At 36.1% G+C, this 22,253-nt stretch overlaps 1 protein-coding gene across 2 annotated transcripts in view; it reads left to right on the top strand.

Annotated features, from left to right (window-relative positions):
• FAM91A1 (family with sequence similarity 91 member A1) overlaps positions 1 to 19,857 on the top strand; it is a 48,767-nt gene extending 28,910 nt beyond the window's left edge. The window contains exons 16-24 of one of the 2 annotated variants that reach the window (XM_054246766.2): positions 2,473 to 2,621; positions 3,837 to 3,971; positions 4,082 to 4,195; positions 9,709 to 9,781; positions 10,523 to 10,672; positions 12,676 to 12,780; positions 13,308 to 13,431; positions 14,710 to 14,779; positions 16,941 to 19,857. In XM_054246766.2, coding sequence (XP_054102741.1) covers positions 2,473 to 2,621; positions 3,837 to 3,971; positions 4,082 to 4,195; positions 9,709 to 9,781; positions 10,523 to 10,672; positions 12,676 to 12,780; positions 13,308 to 13,431; positions 14,710 to 14,779; positions 16,941 to 17,126 — 1,106 coding nt within the window. In that variant the 3' untranslated portion in view covers positions 17,127 to 19,857. The remainder of the gene's footprint in view (positions 1 to 2,472; positions 2,622 to 3,836; positions 3,972 to 4,081; positions 4,196 to 9,708; positions 9,782 to 10,522; positions 10,673 to 12,675; positions 12,781 to 13,307; positions 13,432 to 14,709; positions 14,780 to 16,940) is intronic. The other variant, XM_078353230.1, reaches the window with a different exon arrangement.
• The last annotated feature ends 2,396 nt before the right edge of the window (positions 19,858 to 22,253 follow it).

Genomic DNA, 22,253 nt, shown 5'->3' with positions numbered 1-22,253 from the left:
TACCTTTTATGTGGGTGCAGGATTGCTATAAGAAAGGCAGACCTATAGACTCGAATATAATTTGAGAAAAAGCAAAGTCATATGACAAAGCAAATGAAAGAGAATATTCTCCTAAGCTGGAGAATTTAATGCCAGCAAAGAATGTTTTAATAATTTTAAGAAGAGGTTTTGGCTTAAAAAATGTTAAGATAGCAGGAGAAGCAGTTTCTGTTTCTGTTTCTGACCAAGAGGCAGCTGATGAGTTCCCAGGTGCTAATATGTTTTGATTCGTGTCCCCACCCAAATCTCATGTCTAATTGTAATCCCCAGTGTTGGAGGTGGGGCCTTGTTGGATTGTGGGGGCAATTTCTCATAGTTTAACACCATCCCCCTTAGAGCTGTTGTCATGATAGTGAGTTCTCATGAGATCTGGTTGTTTAAAAGTGTGTGGCACCTTCCCCATCTCTCTGTCTTCCTCCTGCTCCAGCCATTTAAGATATGCCTGCTTCCCTTTCACCTTCTGCCATGATTGTCAGCTTCCTCAGAAGCAGAGGCCACTCTGCTTCCTGTACAGCCTGTGGAACTATGAGCCAATTAAACCTCTTTAATTCATGAATTACCTGGTCTGAGGTATTTCTTTATAGCAGTCTGAGAATGAAGTAATACAGATACGATTAAGAAAATCATTGAGGAGAAAGGATATCTGCCTGAAGAGGTCTTTAATACATGCAAAAGTGTCCTATTCTGGAAAGCAAATGCCATAAAGGACATTTATTAGTAAGGAAGAGAAGTGAGCACCAGGATTTAAGACAGGAAGGGACAGGCTCACTATTGTTTTGTGCAAATGTAGTTAGGTTTCTGGTGAGGACTGCCGTTACCTATAAAGCTGCTAACCCCTGAGCCTTGGAGGGAAAAGGTAAACACCAGCTGCCAGTCTTTTGGCTATATAGCAAAAGGGCCTGGACAACAGGAACCCTTTTTCTGGCCTGGTTCCTTTGATGTTTCATTCCTGAAGTCAGGAAGTACCTTGCCAGTAAGGGACTGCCTTTTAAAGTTCTTTTGGTACTGGAGAGTGCCCATGGTTAACCCACGCAGAACTTGCATGAGTTCAACACTGAAGGCATTGAAGTCATCTACTTGCCCCAAACACAGCGTCTCTGATTCAGCCTCTAGATAGGGGGTCATGATGACCTTTAAGGCTCTTTACATGCAGTACTCTATAGAAAGGATTGGAAGAGAATGCTATGGAAGAGAATGCTAATAGAACATCATGAAAGTCTGGAAGAATTACACCACTGAAGATGCCGTCATTGCTTTTGAAAAAGCTGTGAAAGCCATCAAGCCTAAAACAATAAATTTCTGCTGGAGAAAACTGTCTGCATGTTGTATCTGACTTCACAGGATTTACAACGGAACTAATCTAGGAAATTATGAAAGAGATTTTGGATATGGCAAAAAAAGGTGGGGAGTGAAGGGTTTTAAGATATGGGTCTTGAGGGAATTCAAGAGCTAATAGATAGACACCTTGATGGAGTGGGTGCTTCCAAATGAATGCCAGACAATGAGGAAGATATAGAAAAAGCAGTGACAGAAAACAAATTGACATTAGACTGTCTGGCAGCATTCTGATTATTCAAGACTGCTTTTGACTTCTGTGCACCCTTCTATGATACAGACACTGAAACTAAAGCAGATGGCAGAAGAAGGATTTGTACTATATAGAGAGATTTTGAGATATGTTAAGAAACGAGTAAATTAGATGGAACTTACAGTATGTTTCCCTAAAGTTAGAACGAATACGCCTGCCTCCTGCCTTGCTTTCCACCTCTTCTGCCTCTGTCACCTCTGAGACAGCAAGACCAGCACTTCCTTTTACTCCTCTCTTCAGCCTATTTAATGTGAAGATGAGGATAAAGACCTTTATGATGATCCAGTTCTACTTGATGAATAGTAATATAGTTTTTCTTTTTTCTGATTTTCTTTTTTTCTAGCTTTATTGTAAGAATATAGCATATAGTATATATAACATATAAAATATATGTTAATCAATTGTTTATCTTATTAGTAAGACTTCCAGTCACCAGTAGGCTATTAGTAGTTAAGGCATCGGGGAGTCTGAAGTTATATACAGATTTTTGACCTTGCAAGGGGTCAGCATCTGTAACTCCTGTTGTTCAGGGGTCACCTGTAAGCCACTGTTGTAGAGTGGCTCCATATGGGGAGAGGAAGGAAGGTAAAACAAGTCCATCCTGTTGCAGTAAAAATTAACCTGAAGTGGATGATATCTGCCTAGGCCAAAGAATAAAACATTTCAGCTTTACATCTTAAAAGTGTCTTGCTGGTCTCCTAGGAAATTTGGTACTTCTTAATAGAGTTATTCTACCTTAAAAAGAAAATTTAAAATCTCAAGTCAGTTATCAGCATTGCATCTTTAACATTTTTGTTTCACATTGTCAGTCTTTTATTCTCTGTATGTGCTTAATCATGACTCAGGTTTTCCTCTGGATCTCTTACGCTGTGAAAGCCTTCTTGGTTTGGACCCTGCAACTTGCAGCAGAGTTCTAAATAAAAATTACACGCTGCTTGTTTCCATGGCTCCCCTCACCAATGAAATCCGGCCCGTCAGCAGCTGCACCCCTCAGGTAGAGACCTATTTGGAAGATCCACTTGGTAGCATCATGACTCCCATCAGTTTTGTTTACTTCTCAATCTGCAGATACCAACTCTTAAAAATCACTGAGCCATAGAAAGCAGTTTTATATTTTATGCCTTTGTAAGATGATACGCTCAATTTGTGGAGGGTAATTGCTATATATATGTATCACCTAGTGACTTATGGTACATTAGATTAAAATTTATTCATGTACAGAATATTTTAAAGAGAATGTTTTAGGATGCTCCAAAAAGGAAGCTGGCATCATTTTGAAGGATAAGATAAATTTAACTAGGAAAAATTAAATGTCTTGGAAGGGGGGGCCATGATTCTGAATAAGCTGAAAAGAGAAGATGTTGCTTGAAAGCTAGAACTCTGGTTAACTGTATAATTTACAAGTGAAAATTCCTCCTGGCCTTTTACTTAAAAAAATACATACCAGTTTCATTCATTTGTATGCTTAGCAAGGAAGTTGTGGGCTGTGCCATTTTCAGAGTGGGGATTATGTTGCTGTTCTTCAGTGCTACATCCTACCTGGTTTCCTAGATAATGCAGGTTTAATGGTATAGCAGAAATGAAGGGATTCTTGTACACAGTTAATTTGTCTGTGTTCTAGCTGCCTCAGTGAGGATCCTGTCTTCACACCAATTTTGTCCTTAGTATTCAACAAGAGATTTGCATTTAACCTTTTAAAAATAATTTTTTATGCACACTCCCCGGCTTCCTCCTATACTTTAACACAACCTCCGGTCGTGGTAGGAATCCATGAACTGCCTAATGAATGGTAAAATGGATGGAAGGGTAGATAATTCCTTTTGTGAAAATTGTATGTGATTAGTGATAATAATAGCTAACACTTTAATATAGAGCTTATGTTCCAGATACTGTTTTAAGCTTTTTGAGCAACCTTACAACATCCTCTTGAGGTAGATTCTTTATTGCTGTTTTATAGGTGGAGCAAAGTAAGGCACAGAGAGCTTAAGTAACCTTAAGGTGATATGGCTGGATGGATAAAACCAAGATTCCAAATGTAATTTTTTAATTCCAGTATAAAATAGAAACTGTTTTCATGAGGATTATGCAGTTAACATTTAGCATTTAACAGTTAACACTTATGTGAAGCGATTTGCTGTTTATAAGACTATACTTGGTCACTTATATAACACTTTATTACAACTTTGTTTTAACTGTTTTATGATTGTAGCATATTGGACCAGCTATCCCAGAAGTCAGCTCTGTCTGGTTTAAACTGTACATTTATCATATCACTGGGCAAGGACCACCATCCCTTTTATTGTCCAAAGGTACAAGACTTCGAAAACTGCCAGATATATTTCAGGTATGTGCGTGAGGTTTGGATTTGTGTGTGTGTGAGCAGTATGCTAGATAACTTCTTAATATTTTCCTTATTTCTGAATGCTATTTTATCTGTTAATTTCTTTTCTATAGAATTATGATCGATTACTAATAACATCTTGGGGTCATGATCCTGGAGTAGTTCCTACATCAAATGTGCTCACGATGTTGAATGATGCTTTAACACATTCTGCAGTTTTAATTCAGGTACATTTATCTTATTTGAAAGAATCAATTTTGCCTTTTTATTATAAAGATGATAATTTTTTTAGCTTTCTATATTGAGTTGCAATAAAATGTCAGTCATTTGAAATTTATAAAGTTGAAACGTAAAAAATCAGAGATGTGGATTTTAGTGCTGGCCCTTTGGCAGTGTGGGAGTGGTAGAAGCGGTCATTGAAGTTAGAATCAGGTTTACGTTGCAGCATCACCTTCTGTTAGCTGTGTGACCATTGTTTTTTTTATTTTTTAAATAATAGCTTTACAGTGCTTTTCTCATCTGTCGGGGATAAGTTCCAAGACCACCAGGGGATGCCTGAAACCACCAATAGTACCCAACCCTATATACAGTATGTGTTTTCCTACACATACGTACCTATAATAAAGTTTCATTTATAAATTAGACACAGTAAGAGATTACCAACAATTACTAATAAGAAAATAGTATACTGTAATATAAGTAATAGGAATGTGATATACTATACTCACTTGTTTTATATACTGTACTCACCTATTTTAAGACCACAGATAATAACTAGAACCATGGAAAGTGAAATCTCATATAAAGGGGGACTACTGTATATAATCACATACTGTACAATTATGTGAGTTTATAATTCACATACTATGCAATTCATCAATTTAAATTGTACAGTTAAGTGGGTTTTAGTGTATTCACAGATATGTGCAGTCATCACCACACTCAATTTTAAAACATTTTCATTACCTTAAAAAGAAACCCTGTATCCTTTAGTGATCACTATTCTACTTTCTCCATACTACTCCCCTTCTTCCCTTTAGACTTAAGCAACACTAATCTATTTGCTGTCCCTGTAGATTTGTCTATTCTGGAAATACTATATGCATGGAATCATGTATACTATGTGGTCTTTTGTTATTGGCTTCCTTCATTTAACATAATATTTTCAAGGTTCATCATGTTGTCATATATATCAATACTTCATTCCTTTTTATGGCCAAATAATGCTCCATTGTATGGATTATGCCACATTTTGTTTATTTCTCCATCAGTTGATAGACATGTGGGTTGTTTTCACCTTTTAGCCATATGAAGAATGCTGTCATAAACATTGTATACAAGTTTTTCTGTGGTCATAAGTTTTTATTTCTCTTGGATAAATATATAGGGATGAATTACTGGGTCATATAGTAATTCTGTGTTTAAGCATTTAAGGAACTGCCAGACTGTCGTGCAAAGTGGCTGCATCAGTTTACATTTCCACGGGCACTTGGTAATATGTGGCTTTTTGATGATAACCACCCTAAGGGGTGTGGAATGGTATCTCATTATAGTTTTGATGTACATTTTCCCGATGGCTAATAATGTTGAGTTTCTTTGTGTCTGCTTATTGGGCTGTGTGACATTTTCATGATAAACCTTGTACTTTATTTCTCACCTATAACATGGAGATGGCAATATCTGTTGTATAATAACAAATACTTGTAATAGTAGCAGCTATGGCCGGGCGCGGTGGCTCACGCCTGTAATCAGAACTTCGGGAGGCCGAGGCGGGTGGATCATGAGGTCAAGAGATTGAGACCATGGTGAAACCTCATCTTTACTAAAAAAAAAAAAAAAAAAAAAAAATTAGCTGGGTGTGGTGGTGCATGCCTGTGGTCCCAGCTACTCGGGAGGCTGAGGTGGGAGAATTGCTTGAGCCCAGGAGGCGGAAGCTGCAGTGAGCCGAGATCGCGCCACTGCACTCCAGCCTGGCGCCTGGTGACAGAGCAAGACTCTGTCTCAGAAAAAAAAAAAGTAGCAGCTAATGGTAAGGTAGGCAGTTTATGCTCTTAGAATTGAGAGAATGAAATGAAAATGTACATGTGAAATGTGTAGCACACTTTCTGGTACATAATAGGTTCTCAGTAAGGTTTTCTCACTTCATCTAATAATTGAATATGCATATTTTGTGCTAATTATTATGGATATGCAAATAAGACAGGACCCTCCCATCTTCAAGGAATTTAAGGATGGTGGGAAAGTTGCTTAAGTACTCAGTTTCACTTTATTGACTTAAAAAGAAGTATCCAGTCCAGCCTTGGGGCACGGAGAAGGGCTTAGGTAGGGGAGGTTCCTTAGAGAAAGTGAGACCCAGGCTGAATACAAAAGGATGATTTAAAAGAAGCCAGGTAGTTGGGTTAGCATGATTAAATCTCTGGGTGGAGGATTTTTTTTTCTTTTTTTTTTTAATTGCTATTTTTCTAGTGCCCAGCAGTGCTCAGGTCATATAGTTGTCCAGTTAGTGTTTGTGGAATAAATAAGAATATGAAATGACATAACATTCCAGGGCCAATAAGCTGTTTGGCATTTTTTGAGGGGTGAGTTGGAGCGTGAGGGGGTCATGGTCAGAGATGAGTCTGAAGAAGTAGGCAGTGTGCCTTGAGTATCCTGCTGTGGAGCTGAGACATTGACTTGTAGATTGATGATAGCAATTACAGAGGGCTAACAGGGATTAACATGGTCAGATGTGTTTTAGGAATCAACCTGGGATGATACTGAGAATGGAAGTGGGGAGATACTGGAAGGAAAAAAGACCAGTTGGGACTGTGTGTAGTAGTTTAGGTAAGAGATAAAGATAGCCTGGATCAAGGACATGGTAATAAGAATTAAAAGGAAAAACGAATTTAAGAACTACTACAAATACACAATTAATAGAATTGATCAGATATCTGAAAAAGAGATGGGAAGAGGGCAGGAAGATTCTGATTTGGCTTATGAAGGTAGAAGGGTGGTGATAACCACTACTGTAGAGAACACAAGAGGAAGTGATGTCACAGGAGGTGGAGATACCACTACTCCAGAGAACACAGGAGGAAGAGCCCATTTAAAGGGCAGATGATGCCCTGTGTTTATATGGCGCCTGTGGTAAATGGAAATATTCTGAAATTCAAATGAGAGATTAGATGAGTGATTAAGTGTCAGCATCAGCTGGTAGATGGGAGTTGAAACCATGAGAGGATGAAATTAGCCAGGGAGAATATGTAGTATGGGAGATAGCATCATAGAATGGGCTAGATAGAGACTTAAGTCAGGCTGCCTAAGCGCAAATCTTGGTTCCACCACTTACTAGTAATTTTGGGCAAGTTGAATACCTTTTTGAACTTTAGTGTCTTTACCCATAAGCTGGAGATAATTAAAGTTCCTATCTTTTTAAGGTTGTTGAAAAGAATGACTGAGCACTCTGTTTAGCACATAGGAAGATCTCAGAAAATGTTACTGTGTTGGTAGTTGCGGTAGAAGTAGAGTGAAGGAACCAGTGGGTAATTCCGTAAGCTTCAGTTTTCCTTACCTTTAAAATGAAGGATGGCTAGATGTAGTGGCACACGCCTGTAATTCTAACACTTTAGAAGGCTGAGGTGGATTGCTTGAGCACGGAAGTTGGAGACCAACTTGGATAACATAGTGAAACCCTGTCTTAATTTAGAGTAACAAATCTTTTTTGAATAAAGTAAAATGAGAGGGGTGGTTGCCAAGGTCTTTTCTGTAGGTGGTACTCAGTAGGTCAAGCTAAGTTAGGTTTTTTCGGTGTTGGGGGGTGGGTACTGCAAAATATGGTTAGAAAAACAACCAAATCAGCAGAAAGTACCTGTTTTTAGTTTTTATTTTATTTTTTTCACACAGGGTCTCACTCTGTTACCCAAGCTGAAGTGCAGTGGCATGATCACAGCTCGCTGCAGCCTTAACTTCCCCAGGCTCAAGAGATCCTCTCACCTTAGCCTCTGGAGTAGCTCGGACTACAGCTCACACCACCATGCTTGGCAAATTTTTTGTAGAGACAGGGTTTCGTCACGTTGCCTAGGCTGGACTGGAACTCCTGGGCTTAAGTGATCCACCTGCGTTGGCCTCCAAAAGTGCTGGGATGACAGGTGTGAGCCACCACACCAGGCTAACATTACTGTTTTTAAAGTGTTATTAAAGAGTTTTGCTTTTGCAAAAGAAGAATGCCTTTTTAATTAAATTTGATGGGAAAAAATTTACCTTAGTAGAATTTTAAACATGTTACAAATGAAGATTTTGGTTAAAACCGTAATTTATTGTAGCCATCTGGTTTAGGGGGGAAAAAAAGAGAACTCTCAGAAATATATGTAAATTGTTACATGAAGCAATGAAAAGAGTATGCTTTCTCATGGATATATCAGGGTTTCTTGAATTTGAATAATGTACAGGTCTCTCTTAAAGGGAAAAACAGATCCTCAGTATTAAATTTCTATTATAACGGTTCTAAATGCATGTAGACAAAGTTAAATTCTTCATGCTTGTTATTACACAACTACAAATTCAAATCAAATTTTGCAATTAAGTATGAGCAAAACTTTAAAACAAAACTCAAATAAACAATATTAATTGAATGTGATAGATGAAACTGAATTATCTTTTATAACATGAGAGTGAGGTGGGTAGACTCAGATTTTTTAAATTTAATCTTTGAATTAATAGTACATTCACATGATTCAAAAATGAAATGTTATTAAAAGGTGGGCACGGTGGCTCATGCCTGTAGTCTCAGCACTCTGGGAGGCTGAGGCAGGTGGATCACCTGAGGTCAGGAGTTTGAGACCAGCCTGGCCAACATGGTGAAACCCTGTCTCTTCTAAAAAATACAAAAAAAAAAATTAGCCAGGTGTGGTGGCGGGTGCCTGTAATCTCAGCTACTTGGGAGGCTGAGTCAGGAGAATTGCTTGAACCCAGGAGGTGGAGGTTGCAGTGAGCCAAGATCACACCATTGTACTCCAGCCTGAGTGAGACTCTGCCTAAAAAAAAGTATATGGAGAAAAGTATCAGTCCCTTGCTAACCCTGTCTATCATGTTTCCACTCCCCATCTTTCTTCTAAATCAGATTTCATCTGTTCGTTTCTGCTGTACCCTTCCAGAGTGTCTTCATGCATATGCAAGTACTTGCACACAGATGTGCCTCCTACCTTTTCCATTTAGCAATTGGAGATCTTTCTATTGCAGGTCATAGTTTTCTTTCATTTATGCCCCTCCATTGAAGATATGTCTCCTAATTTACTTAACCAGTCACCTATTGGTGGACATTTTGGTTGTTTCCAATTATATATAATTATAATATTGTAGCAAGTAATCTTGAATATATTTCATTTCAGGGCAGGATTTTGAGTTTTGCATTCTTAGTCCATGGTGTGCTATGTGAATATGGGGATTCTTCCTCCACGGTTTCCGCTCAGAATTGTAGTTAACCTTTGTGCGAATAAACTTGGCCTCATTCTTCACTGGGCTAACACCTGCTAAATTAAATTAGCCTCTTTTTTTTTGCATTGGCCTATACATTCAATTTGAGAAACATTGCCTTATAGGTTATTATGCACATAAGATTGTCACTGCTTGCTGTAGAAAAATAGAAAATTGTTGAAAGCACTTTGATGAGTTATTAATATGGAATATACCATTATGTGACAATATCAGTGATTGGGAATAAGGTTTCTTGTATACCTTTTCACTTTTGTTTGTTTATTTTTAGGGGCATGGTCTTCATGGTGTAGGAGAAACTGTCCATGTACCATTTCCATTTGATGAAACAGAACTACAAGGAGGTACTTTTTGAATTGTTCCTATTGACTTTTTTTTTTTTAATTATTACTCATGTCAACAGTTTGGTGGAAAACATGGCAGGAAATGAATTCTTAAAATTTTTAAGTTCTAGGTTCATATTATGCTATTAAAGAGTATTGGCAAAAGGTAGTTTTTTGTCATGTGCTTTGCCATCTACAAAGATCTGATAGAATGAGACCCATTTAGGATTTTTGAAAGACTACTAGTCTGTCTTGGGAATGAAGAGAGTAAGTAGATATCTGCCTAGGTGGAAGACTTTTCTCTACTTCTCCTTTTTTATGATTCACACAACTGTCTAATACGTTATGAAGTCTAAGGAAAATAACTGTTTATCTGGAGATGCAGGTAGTGACAACAGGATCTTAAAATTTATAATATCTCAAGAACTGCTTAGTAGATTCTTTGCCTTGGGGGATTATTGTGTAAATTATAAAAGTAGATATCTTTATATTTAAATATAGAGCATTTTTCTCTTTTATGAGTTCACATATTTATGAGAACTTGAGTTAAGAAATAAATAAATTAGGCGTGATTTCAACTGCATTGTTAGCTTTAGTTTCAACATGAATAGCAACTTTACATATTTCTTTATTGGAATCAATCATGATTTATTAAAGTATAAAAGTAGTTCTAAAGTATAAAAGTTGTTAAAGTATGTTTAAGTTGTTGGTGTTGTGTTGTTTTGAAATTGTTCACTAATGTGATGTCAATTCTGTTCTTAGAGTTCACTCGTGTCAATATGGGTGTTCATAAAGCATTGCAGATTTTAAGGAACAAAGTGGACTTACAGCATTTCTGTGGATATGTCACTGTGTTGAATGCTTCCAGCCAGCTTGCGAATAGAAAACTCAGTGATGCCTCTGATGAGAGAGGTTAGCCAATAGTTGGATTCTTTGAATTAGGATAATTGGTTTTGAGTTTAACACAGTGTTAATACATGAAAAGCAGTAGACCTTTGTGGGGATGCTGAATTGTTGAATTCTCAATATTCTTTCACTGAAGCATGAGGAAATATTTTGGAACATCATTTAGACAAATATCAGTTGTTCAAATGAAGAAAATAGGATTGGGGTACAGAATGCTTTTGGTGCTTTACTATCATATCTGAGTTTATAAGGCTTTTTTTATTTAGTTAGCTTTATAGGTTAATAGTTTCAAAACTCAAGTCTCTGTACAAATGGTACCAAAATTGACTTAATAGTTTTTCCCTTTTAACTTCTTCTGTCAAAAGGCACCATCTTAATTATCTATGTCTAAAATCTTATCTTTGTCTCATTCTTTCTCTTTTCCACTATGTTCAGTTAGTTTCCAAGTTCTGTGAATTAGACTTTAGATATGTCTCTCATATCCATTTCTTTCACTTTCTCTTCATTTTAAATTCTGTGACTGCTCTTCTGGTCTAGGTCTTGATCTTTAAACCTTAAATATGTGCTGTTGCAACCATTCCCTGATGCCTTTCTGGTCTCTTCTTTCTTTCTCCAATCTGTCTTACATATTGGCAACAGCTAATTTTCTTTAGATACCACCTTTTTTTAAAATTTGAAAATTCATTTTCAAATCACCTTCTCATGCTTATTTATTATTTCTGCTCTGGCATAATATTGGCATATATGTGGTTTGGGTTACCATGGTGCAGTTCTTGTCCATTGATTCGGGAGACCTTTCATTGTCTGCCATTGAGTGACAGTATTCCATTAGCCTCTTAGTTTGAAATTCTGAGAAAATGTGATTAATTGCATCTGATCGGCTCCCGTTGAGATAGGTACTTAGTCCTATCTCATGTGTCTTTGGCCAAATAGTTGACGGCCAAATATTGCAGAGACATTTTCTGGAGAAGCGGGCTGTGACTTAGGCAGTCATTTCAAAGCATGTCTACTATAGCTGTTCTTTTTTATGTCATTCATTCCACAGACATTTATGGAATACCTACTTAAGTGCTGGAGCTATTTAAATTAATAAGACCAGGCCAAGCATGGTGGCTCATGCTTGTAATCCCAGTCCTCTGGGAGGCCAAGGCAGGAGGATTGCTTGAGGCTAGGAGACAACATAGCAAGAACCTGTCTCTACAAAAAAAAAAAAAAAAAAAAGAAATAAGAAAGACAATGATGTTCCAAGGATTAAAGCCCTAGAGAGGATACAAGTGAATCAGTATAAAGTGTGGTGTTATTGCGTATGATGGGGTCTGCATAAAGTGATAACATAGCACAGAGAAGGCCTCTTAGAGAAGATGAAGTTTGAATTTTGAAAATTGAAGAATTAGGTAGACAAAAGATAATGTGTTTTTGGAGGGTGGCAGCCTTTCAGGCAGAGGGAATTAGGAAACAGTAGCTCATTATGGCCAAAAGAAAGGATTTGTTGGACAGTAGTAGAAGATGAGAGTAGAGAAGTAGATAAGATCTGAGGGAACTTGGAAGATCTTCTGTGCTGAAAGATAATGAATCAGAAAAGAACTTTCAAGAGTAATAATATAACAAACTGTATACTTCCACAGGGGTGCAAATGGCTTCGGTAATGACCTGCGTGAAAGTCTAAACTTGTGTCCTCCTTTTTGAATTTTGGTTTCTTTAAGCTAAGGTTCCTCAACCTCAGCACTGTGCGCAGTTTAGTTGGATAATTTTTTGTGTGTGGAGGATTTCCCTGTGCATGGTTGGTCGTTTACCGTTCATAGATATGAATAGCATCTCTGTCTTCATTCATGTCTGTTGGGGATCAAAATTGCTCCTCTGTTTAGAACCACTTCTTAAGCCAAGTATTACGCATTTTCTTTCCATCGTCATTCCTATCGTCTGAAGTCCTTTCCATGTTAGGACTGATTTATTGGCAGCTTCTGCTAACTGCTAGAATCCTAATATTGTGTATGCCCTCTAATTATAAGGAGAACCTGATTTGGCTTCTGGCTCAGATGTAAATGGGAGTACAGAGTCATTTGAAATGGTCATTGAGGAAGCAACTATAGATTCAGCAACAAAGCAAACCTCTGGTATGGTGTTAAAACTTTTTGCAATTTTATTAGACTAATTTTTGAGGTTTAAGTTTTATGTTAAGTCATTTGCATGCCATTTGTCTGTTCTTATTATTTATAATAGACTTTTAAATAAGACTTTTCTAGGAAGCATTTTTACATACTTAGAATAATAATTCAAATATTACCAAAATATAACTGCAAATAACAACTTATTAATAACCTTCTTCCTGTAGTAAATGTTTTGATTCATTCTCTCATCTTACAGATGTCTTGCATTACTGTTTTTTTGGGCAGATGACTACTTTGAACGTTGGATAAAAGCTGTGTACCTTCTCAGATACATGTTTATACCCCAAAAATGTCTGTCTTGTTTAGAGCTTAACTGGCCCCTTCAATTTCTTCCTCCTCTGCCAAGCCTATTGGTGGATATCACTGGGGCAGGAAGAATTTATGAACCTCAGGTTAAGAAGCCCTTGTCAGTTATATAATATAAATAAGTAGCTATATATGATAAAAAAATAAGTTTATATATTCTTTCTTAGGTGCCACAACAGAAGCAGATTGGGTTCCTCTTGAGCTGTGCTTTGGAATTCCACTGTTCAGTTCTGAATTAAACCAGAAAGTTTGCAAGAAAATTGCTACACATGGCCTTTGCAGAAAAGAGAGGTGAGGGTTTATATTCATTGTCGTATTTTCATCTACTCGATTTTTAAGCTGCCAGTGAATAGTTACTATATCTTTCTTTTATTCCACACATGAACACAGTAATTGCTCTGTATATGTTTTTTGATTGAATAGAGATTGCTAGTTTAAGGGTTTTGCTGTATTTTTCAAAATTAAGTTTCATTAGATCAGATATTAGTCATAGGCAGACATTTTGGGCACATGTTTTCATTATATTTATTTAGTAATCTAGATGAGGTGACGGTGTGGTAAATGGGCATGCTAATATGGAATATGAACCAGTTTTTAAAAAATGTATGTCTACAGAAAATTTCTCTGCATCTATCTCACTCCTAACATACATACACACACTCATGTTACATTCTGTTAATGGTGATTGTTTTTTGTGGTGCAACTATGGTTGCTTTCCAAAATATTCTTCACTGTCTACATTTTCTAAAATGAATGTATATTTCTCCTTAGAGATGACATGTTGGTTTTGTCTTATATGCCAGCTCTGATCCATTGGGAGTAGCTGCTAAGAGGCAATGGTTGTAAAGGTCCTGAAACAAACTGGGTTATCAGGAAAGAACATAATTGAATCTAATTGTCACAATAGGTGGCTTGAAGGAGGTGAAATCCACAAGTCAAGATCTTCTTGACTTCCTTATTTCAGAAAATTAAGTTGGACAATAATTCATTTAAATGGCTTAGTATAGCTTTTATCAAGAAACAAAGATTACTTAGTTGACAATTTCTGAAAACAAAATAATATGCATGAATAAAAAATGGAAATACTATAGTAGAGCTTTAAAGATTGCCACTGTAATTTCTACTGATTTACATATTTGAAAAATACTTAGGTGGGTTGGTGTGTGTTAAATCTGTCATCAGGTTGTCTTTTGCAATTACGTTGGCTATTTGAAGGTGGTGTCATAGTTGTCATTCCTCATAGTGCCTAAATCTTCTTTGAAAAGTTTTCTTTCATTTAACATTTATGTTTGCTAATAGTTGAATCTTTTTAAAACAATAACTTTGATTTTAGTTATGCGATATATTTATTTCAAAATGGACTTTTAATGCATGACTACTCCCTGTTACTAAAACAAGCAAAAATTTCATTAGTGAAAAACATTGAAATTGTTTTTAAAATGTTTTGTGATTGACCAGGATGTATAGATGCACTTAAATTGCTAAGATTAAACTCTTATGAGTAACTCATTCTTGCCATTATGTTTGTTTTAAACTTTTTCTTGCCCTTTTCTTCCCCTTTTCTTCCAGCCTTCAAAACCTCTTACATTCCAGTAGAAAACTGTCTCTGCAAGTCCTTAACTTTGTTCACTCATTCCAGGTAACAAAAACCAAAAAGTCCAAATGGTACTTGTACAGAGCTTTAAGTATGCACAACACTTCTGTGTTTGTTTTTGAGTCATCACAGTAGCAAGATATGAAATAAGCATTAATTTCATTGTATATGTTCATTTATAAATGAAGACATTGAGATTCAAGAAGTTAATTGATTTGCACATTTCACTGGCCAGGTCTTTGGAGACCAAAGCTTGATTTCTGCTCTGTGCCAGCGCTTTATTCAACAGAAACGAGTTCAGTGTCTGTTATGGGCCATGTCCCATGCCAGGTGCCAGTTTTTGGTTATAGTGCACTTCCCAATAACTAAAGCGATTCTCCGCTGCCAGGATGGGCTGTCTGTTATGGCAGTGAAGGCCAGTACTCTGGACTTTTTGTCCCCAACTGTCCCCCATCCCCAAGGAAAGAAAGAATATTCTAGACTTGATTTATAGATAAACTTTTAGAATGGAATATTTCTGCTCAGAAAATCTAATCCAACATTATGAAATCAATATTTTGGAGTTTTACTTCATTCATTCAATTGGTAATACTTGACCCTGACCTATGCCAGAATCTTTGCTGAGTGCTGTGGAAACAGTGCTGCTTAAGACACTAATGGAACTTACAGTGTGGTGGGAGACAGTAATCAAATAAATATTAAGATACATAAGTTCTAACTGATTTTAATAAGTACTTTGAAGGAGCCAAATTATGATGAAACCCGCAGGTAGACCTAATTTCAATAGGTCCAAGATAATATATAAGCTGAAGCCAAAAAGTTGGAAAAGAATATTTCGGCAAAACTTAGGTCTGTACGTCCTGTGTCTGGGAAATGTCCAGTGAACGAAGGAACAAATGAAGGCCAGTATGACAGAAACCTGATGAAAGGGGTAGAAGCAAGAGGTGAGGTTAAAGAGGGCAGGAGCACAGTGCACAGGGCCTTCTGGTGTATGTTAAGAACTAGTATTGTGTGCTCAGTGCAAAGAGAAATGATAGAAGACTTTTAGATGGGAGATATATTATTTCTGATGGACTATTTTATAAAAATAGGCAAAAATGGAAATGTTATAAGGATGCAATAAATGGAGAAATTTCAAAATTTTGTCAGTCCTGTTGTGGCAGTGAAGGTCTTGGCCATAGTGCATTAATAAACTAATTTGGGATATATTTTGGAGATAGGTTGATAAAACTTGATGATGAATTAAAAGTGAGGAAAAGATTAGGGCTGGGAGGAGAGGGATCATGAATGATTTTTATATTTCTTGATTAGCTGGATGTGTGGAATAGAGAAGACTGGGAGGAAGACGTGAGGGAAAACTTGGGAGTTCAATGATGGGCATGCTGAGTATAGATGCATGGGGAAGCATCTGAAACGAAGTGTCAGATAGGTGGATGTTTGAGCTTGGAGTCCTGGGGAGAGGTCTATGCAGAATATATGCATCTGAGAAGCCTGGAGTAGATGGGTTATTCTGGTACTTTCTGGTGCTCAGTGTTTTATAAGGATTTTTCTTTTTTTCTGAGATGGAGTCTGGCTGTGCCACCCAGGCTGGAGTGTGTAGTGGCACGATCTTGGCTCACTGCAACTTTTACCTTCTGAGTTCAAGCCATTCCCTGCCTCATCCTCCTGAGTAACTGATATCACTGGCATGTGCCATCACGCCCAGCTAATTTTTTGTATTTTTAGTAGGAAGGGGTTTCACCATGTTGGCCAGGCTGGTCTTCAAGTGATTGAAGTCACTCCTGTCTTCAAGTGATTCACCTGCCTCAGCCTCCTAAAGTGGTTGGATTAAACAGGCTTAAGTCACTGCACCTGACCTTTGTAAGGATTTTTTTTTTTTTTTTGGATATTTTTCTCCTGTTAGGTAATACTTTGAGGTAGGTCAGGTCTTCTGAAAATGAACTTTTGCTTTTCCCACAGTCTCATAGCCTCTTATTTCTATTTATTTAAAAGGACTTGTTACCATTTGATTTTATTAGTTATTTTTAAATATATTAATACCTGTCATGATTGTTTGGCGCTCACAGTGTAGATCTTTGCATCTCCTGTAGGGCCTTGCAGTCCATAAACACTTCTCAGGTGATCAAGGTCTCTGTTTCTCATTAGTTATATTAAGTGGTTTTGGTAAAGTATCAAATATCTTTTTTCTTGTTTCTTGATCTTTTAGGAAGGTGCTTCAACATTGGATATTCACACGGAGCCCAGTTTTTCAAGTTTGCTTTCACAGTCATCATATGCTGACATGGGTGTCCCACTTCCTGCAAAAAACTTAATATTTAAAGATGGCGTCTTATCAGAATGGAGTGGACGGTCACCTTCCTCACTTCTTATTGCTAATCTCCATTTGCAATAATTTGGTTACACCATTTGTTGCTCACACGTTCTGCCTTTTTTCTTTCTTAACTTTAGCTTTATAGTGTCAGCCACTAAAAAGCATCCTGCTGCTGCAGTGCAATTCTTGCTTAACTAATATTAAAAGTTTGGGGAACATACTCATGTTTTCTGAAGTTTTGCTCATTATTGCACATCTTATTGCAACAAAGTTCTTTTTAGCAGCCAGCACTGTATTTTTTACCTTGAGACAATCTGCATTTCTTTTATAAAACTAAGTATATACTTCATAGGCTTTATGATGACTGTTATATTTATAAACAGTCACTATGAAAATTGCAATGGTAATTTTATATGTTAGTTTATCAAACATAAATCTTGTTTAATTTTATATTTTGTTACCTATACTTTGGGGGATCAAGGGAAGAGATGGAACTCTTCCTCTGAAAAGGCTTCTTGGTACTTAGAGTAGTAAAACTACAAAACAATAAACATCCAGTATTGAGAGGTGATATGATAGGGCATTATGAATTCCTATGGGTGTCTGTAAATTATGTATATCAGTTGGACATTGTAGAAGGTATGTAAATCAGCATAGTTATGTATAACTTAACCTTGATTTATAAGGTCTTAACTCAGATTATGACTATTCATTAACGTCTCATGAAAAGCTTTAGAAAACTTTCTATTTTTAAACACCATTTATATGTGGACTTCTGTTGTCACTGACTTTGGGCTTTATATTTTCATAGAGTCTTTATGGAAAAAATAGAATTTATTTTCCACTCTTGTAGCTATAGCTGCTGCACATTTTCACCATGATTATTTTTTTGTTGTTTCTTAGCTTTGATGTTTTCAAACCAAGGATTGTGATTTTAGGTTAGAATTACATTTTAGAAGCATTAAGGCTATGTCTTTGGATCAAAATCCTGTAGTGATAAACCTACTTTGAAGACATACTCTTAAGTAATCTGGATCTTAAATTTATGTGAATACTTTTTTAGAAAATGTTGAAGAAGAATTGAATTATTTCAAAGTGTTCCCTGAGTCATTGATTCTTTTAGTATCGCAAATGTTAATTAGAAAAATTGAAATCACTTTTTAGACTTTTCAAGTTACCTTCCTTGGGAAGTTTGTGCAGTGTTATAGTTTAGCTCCTCTTACAGGGTAATGATTTGCTAGTTTAAAACGGTAGCCAAACTAACTGGTCAGACAGCATATATCTAAAACACTTACGTTAGAAAGTTCGGGAATGTTATAACCTAAACCTTTTTGCTGATAACTTTTTGTTATTTATAGATATTTGTGTATTTAACATACTTCTGGAAATATATGCCTTTCCTAAAACTTAACCTTGCGTTCAATACCTTGGCCTAAATATTTTGGACCATGTTATCTGTGGCACAGTCAGTGCTGTGTTTGGGGTAAATGCAGTAATGGTTAGTTTTCTACTTTGTCTTATAGAAGGTAGAAACCATGTGTATGTTATGTTTGTCTATAAAAGAAAAAAGTACATACTAATATTAAATAATTTCTTATGACTGTGAATCACTTATTTTTCCAATAATTGATACTGTACATTCCTAGTGCTATTAGGTATGTATGTATGTAACTTTTACAGTTTTTCAGCTGAAAGTTGTAAGTTTTTTTTTTTTTTGATCAGGGCTCTTTAGTCATTTTAATTTGCTTTGTTTGAATGAACTGTAGTTATTTTATTTATTCCTGTATTAGCCATCTAAACCAACTGTAATGACGTGTACACTAATAAAGAGTTGACTGTTTGTAGTTGTTGGCAGTGAACCCAGTTGTTGGCGAATTTAAAGCTTAAAATATGGGAGTGACTTGCTGCTATCTTTCCTTTGGGAGATAAGGGAGGAAGAAACAGCCTCATAGTGATCATGAGTTTTGGGGAAAGTATTGAAGAACCATGGGGTCATTTCTGGTTTCTTGTGTTGAGTGAGGCAAGAGTAATCATCTGATTCTGAGTGAAGACCTCTCGTACTCTTAAGGAGGGAGAGTCTGTATTTCTAGAGCTTTTAGAAAAATGTGAAAAGCTGATGTTTCTGCTTTGCTTTGTAAATTTGGCTTTGTTTTATTTATACATTAACTCATATAATCTCTTAAATCTTACAATTATTGATCGATTTCAACAAAAAGGTAAATTTAAAATGCAGACTTTATTTGCCAAAGAAGATTCATGAAAAATTTATATCCAGTTATTTTGCAAATAGTTAATTTCATTGGCTTTTTGCCACATTCCTTCCTTTCTTTCCCCACTTCCTTAATGTAATTTGAACCCTGGCAAACATTCTTTAGAAACCAAGAGGAAAAAAAGAACAAATATCAAAAAAGATATAGAATTCAGTGTGGTAAAATTTCACCTCTAAAATAGGTTGGAAGACACGCAGCTTTATATCATCAAAAAATATGATCATCTGATTTTCTTTATTTCTTCTTTAAATTCTGTAATCAGATGATTTTATATATTTTTTGGGGTGGTGGAATATTGGTTTCTTTTACTTGATGTTTTCAATTCTCTCTGCCGTTCATGTTTCTTATTTGTATTCAGTGTTTCAAATACAATTTGTATTTAAGGATTTTAAAATACCAAACTGTAACTGAGTACAGTGGATCGTTTTCTGTTAGGATGTTAATATTATACAATGAAATGTATAAAGAGTTGTCAATTTGATTATTGACACATATAACATGTTTACAAATAAACTGTGGTGTTGATCGAGTTACGATGAAAATGTGTTTAATCTTCTGGAAATTCCTTTCTTAATTTTAAAAACAATCATGATTTTGGTGCTGTGGCTTTCCTGTACTTAAAAACAAAAAAACAAAAAAAACCTTGATTATTTTATAGTAATTTCAGATTTACACAAAGTGGCAAAGGTGGTCAGATGTTCTCTGTACCCTTCACTGAGCTTCCCCTAATCTTGACACCTTCTGTAAACTATGGCAGGGTCAAACCTCAGCAATTAACATTGGTACCATACTGTTTTCTAAACTGCATACTTTATTTGGCTTTTACCAGTTTTCCGACCAGTGTCTTTTTGTTGTCAAGATCCAGTCCAGGATACCATATTGCATGTATTTACTAATCAGTGCCTCATTAGTCTCTTCCAGTATGTAACAGTTTTTCGGTCTTTTGAAACCTTGACACTAAAAGAGTACCAGTCAGTTATTTTGTAAGAATTCCTTCAATGTAGGTTTGTCTGATGTTTCCTCATGATTAGATTGAGGTTGTGTTTTATCAGAAAGGGTACTACAAAGGTGATGTGACCTTCCCACCAGTACAGCATATCATAGGGTACATGATATCAGTATGTATCATTGGTGATGTTCCTTTATTGGGTAAGATGATGTTTTCTAGGTTTTTCCACTGTAAGATACTATTTCCCCCCCTTTTTATACTCGATGTTTTTCTTTTGTCAAGGAGTCACTAAGTCAAGCCCATACTTGGGAGAGAAATGTACCTCTTTTTTTTGTGAAGGAGGGAGTATCTATACATATTATTTAGAGCTCTTCTTAAAAATTTCTCATTTATTTATTTGATCATTTATTTATATGGGCTTGTGGCTATTTTGTCTTTTGGCTTAAAATCCAATCTTGTTATTTTTTTTGTTGTGCACATTATTTCAGCTTTGACCATCGGGAGCTCTTCGGGGTTGGCTTCTAAATCCTTTTGATATGTCCTGATCTTTTTTAAAAGACCATATTCTTACTTTGTGGCACTACAAGTATTGTCTGATCCCGGCTTTAGAGTCAGTCATTTCTCTAAGGAGCCTTGGTTCCTTTTATTGGACAATGGTATTTAGAAACCAAGATCTGGTTGTTGGGTGTGCTTGTGGCTATTGGAGTGTCACTGCTTCTGGGTCTTCTCAGCTGAACTAGGGAATATAAGTATATATACTAGCCAGTATATAGTTACAATCCATTTTTAGATCTATCTGTATGTATATTAAATATGAGATTATATTGACAATACAATAAATTCTGAACACTACCAATATGTTCTTGCCATTTGTGACTTCAAGTGAAATGACATATAACAAAAATCAACATTATGATGAAACAACATTGAAGGAAATGATGTTATTTGAGGACCTGATGTGCATTGTTTTGATTAAACAGTGTTACACGCTTCCAATACTGTAACCCAGCACCCAAAGATTCATTCTAGCCTTATCTCCTTGCTTACTTGAAATCCACTAGGATGTCATAAATCCCTGACAACCTCCACTTCCTGGGTTCATAAATTACTGACATTCTAGTTGATTTTATTTACTCGTACAGTAAAATTCACTCTGTGTGGGCTTTGACAAATGTGTTTACCACCCCAGTATGATACAGAACAATTTTATCATCCTAAAATTTCCTCTTTGTATTCAACCACTGATCCTCCACCCCAATCCTGGAACCACTTACCTGTTTTCCATTTCTATAATTTTTATTTTTCCAGGATGTCACATAAATGGTGAAGTATTCCATTTGTAGCCTTTGGGCTGGCCTGTCTTTCCTAGTAAAATGTATTTTAAATTCATCAATGTTATGTGAATCAATAACTTTTCCTTTTTCTTGCTGAGTACTCTATTGTATGGATATAGCAAAATGCCCTTCAACATTCATTACTGGTTTTAATATAATTTGCTTTGCTTGGTAAATACGTAGGAGTGGGATTGTTTAGTCACTTAGTAAATGTGTATTTAACTTCATGAGAAACTGCCAAGCTGTCTTTCAAAGTGACTGTCATTTTGCATTCCCACTAGCAATGAATGAGAGTTTTCTGTTGCAGTGGTGTCTCATTTTGTAGTTGAAATGTTCATTTTCATAGTGGAAAATGATGTTGAGCATCTTATTTGCCATCCATATATCTTCTTTGGTGAATTGTGTATTCATATTATTTGCTTGTATCTCAGAAATTAGGTTGGTTGTGTTGTAGTTGACATGTAAGAATTTAGTATATATTCTGAATACAGGTTATTTATTAAATACATGTTTTGCAAATATTTTCTGCCAGTCAGGCTTTTTATTCTTTTAATAGTGTTTTAAGAACAAATATTCTTAATTTTGGTAGAGTCCAGTTTTTCTTTTCTTTCTTTTTTTTTTTGTTTGAGACAGCGTCTCTCACTGTTGCTCAGGC

Source organism: Callithrix jacchus, chromosome 16, assembly GCF_049354715.1.
Source record: "Callithrix jacchus isolate 240 chromosome 16, calJac240_pri, whole genome shotgun sequence".
NCBI classification, from domain to species: domain Eukaryota; kingdom Metazoa; phylum Chordata; class Mammalia; order Primates; family Cebidae; genus Callithrix; species Callithrix jacchus.
Note: the sequence above shows the minus strand (reverse complement) of the source record. Positions and strands in the feature narration are given on the sequence as shown.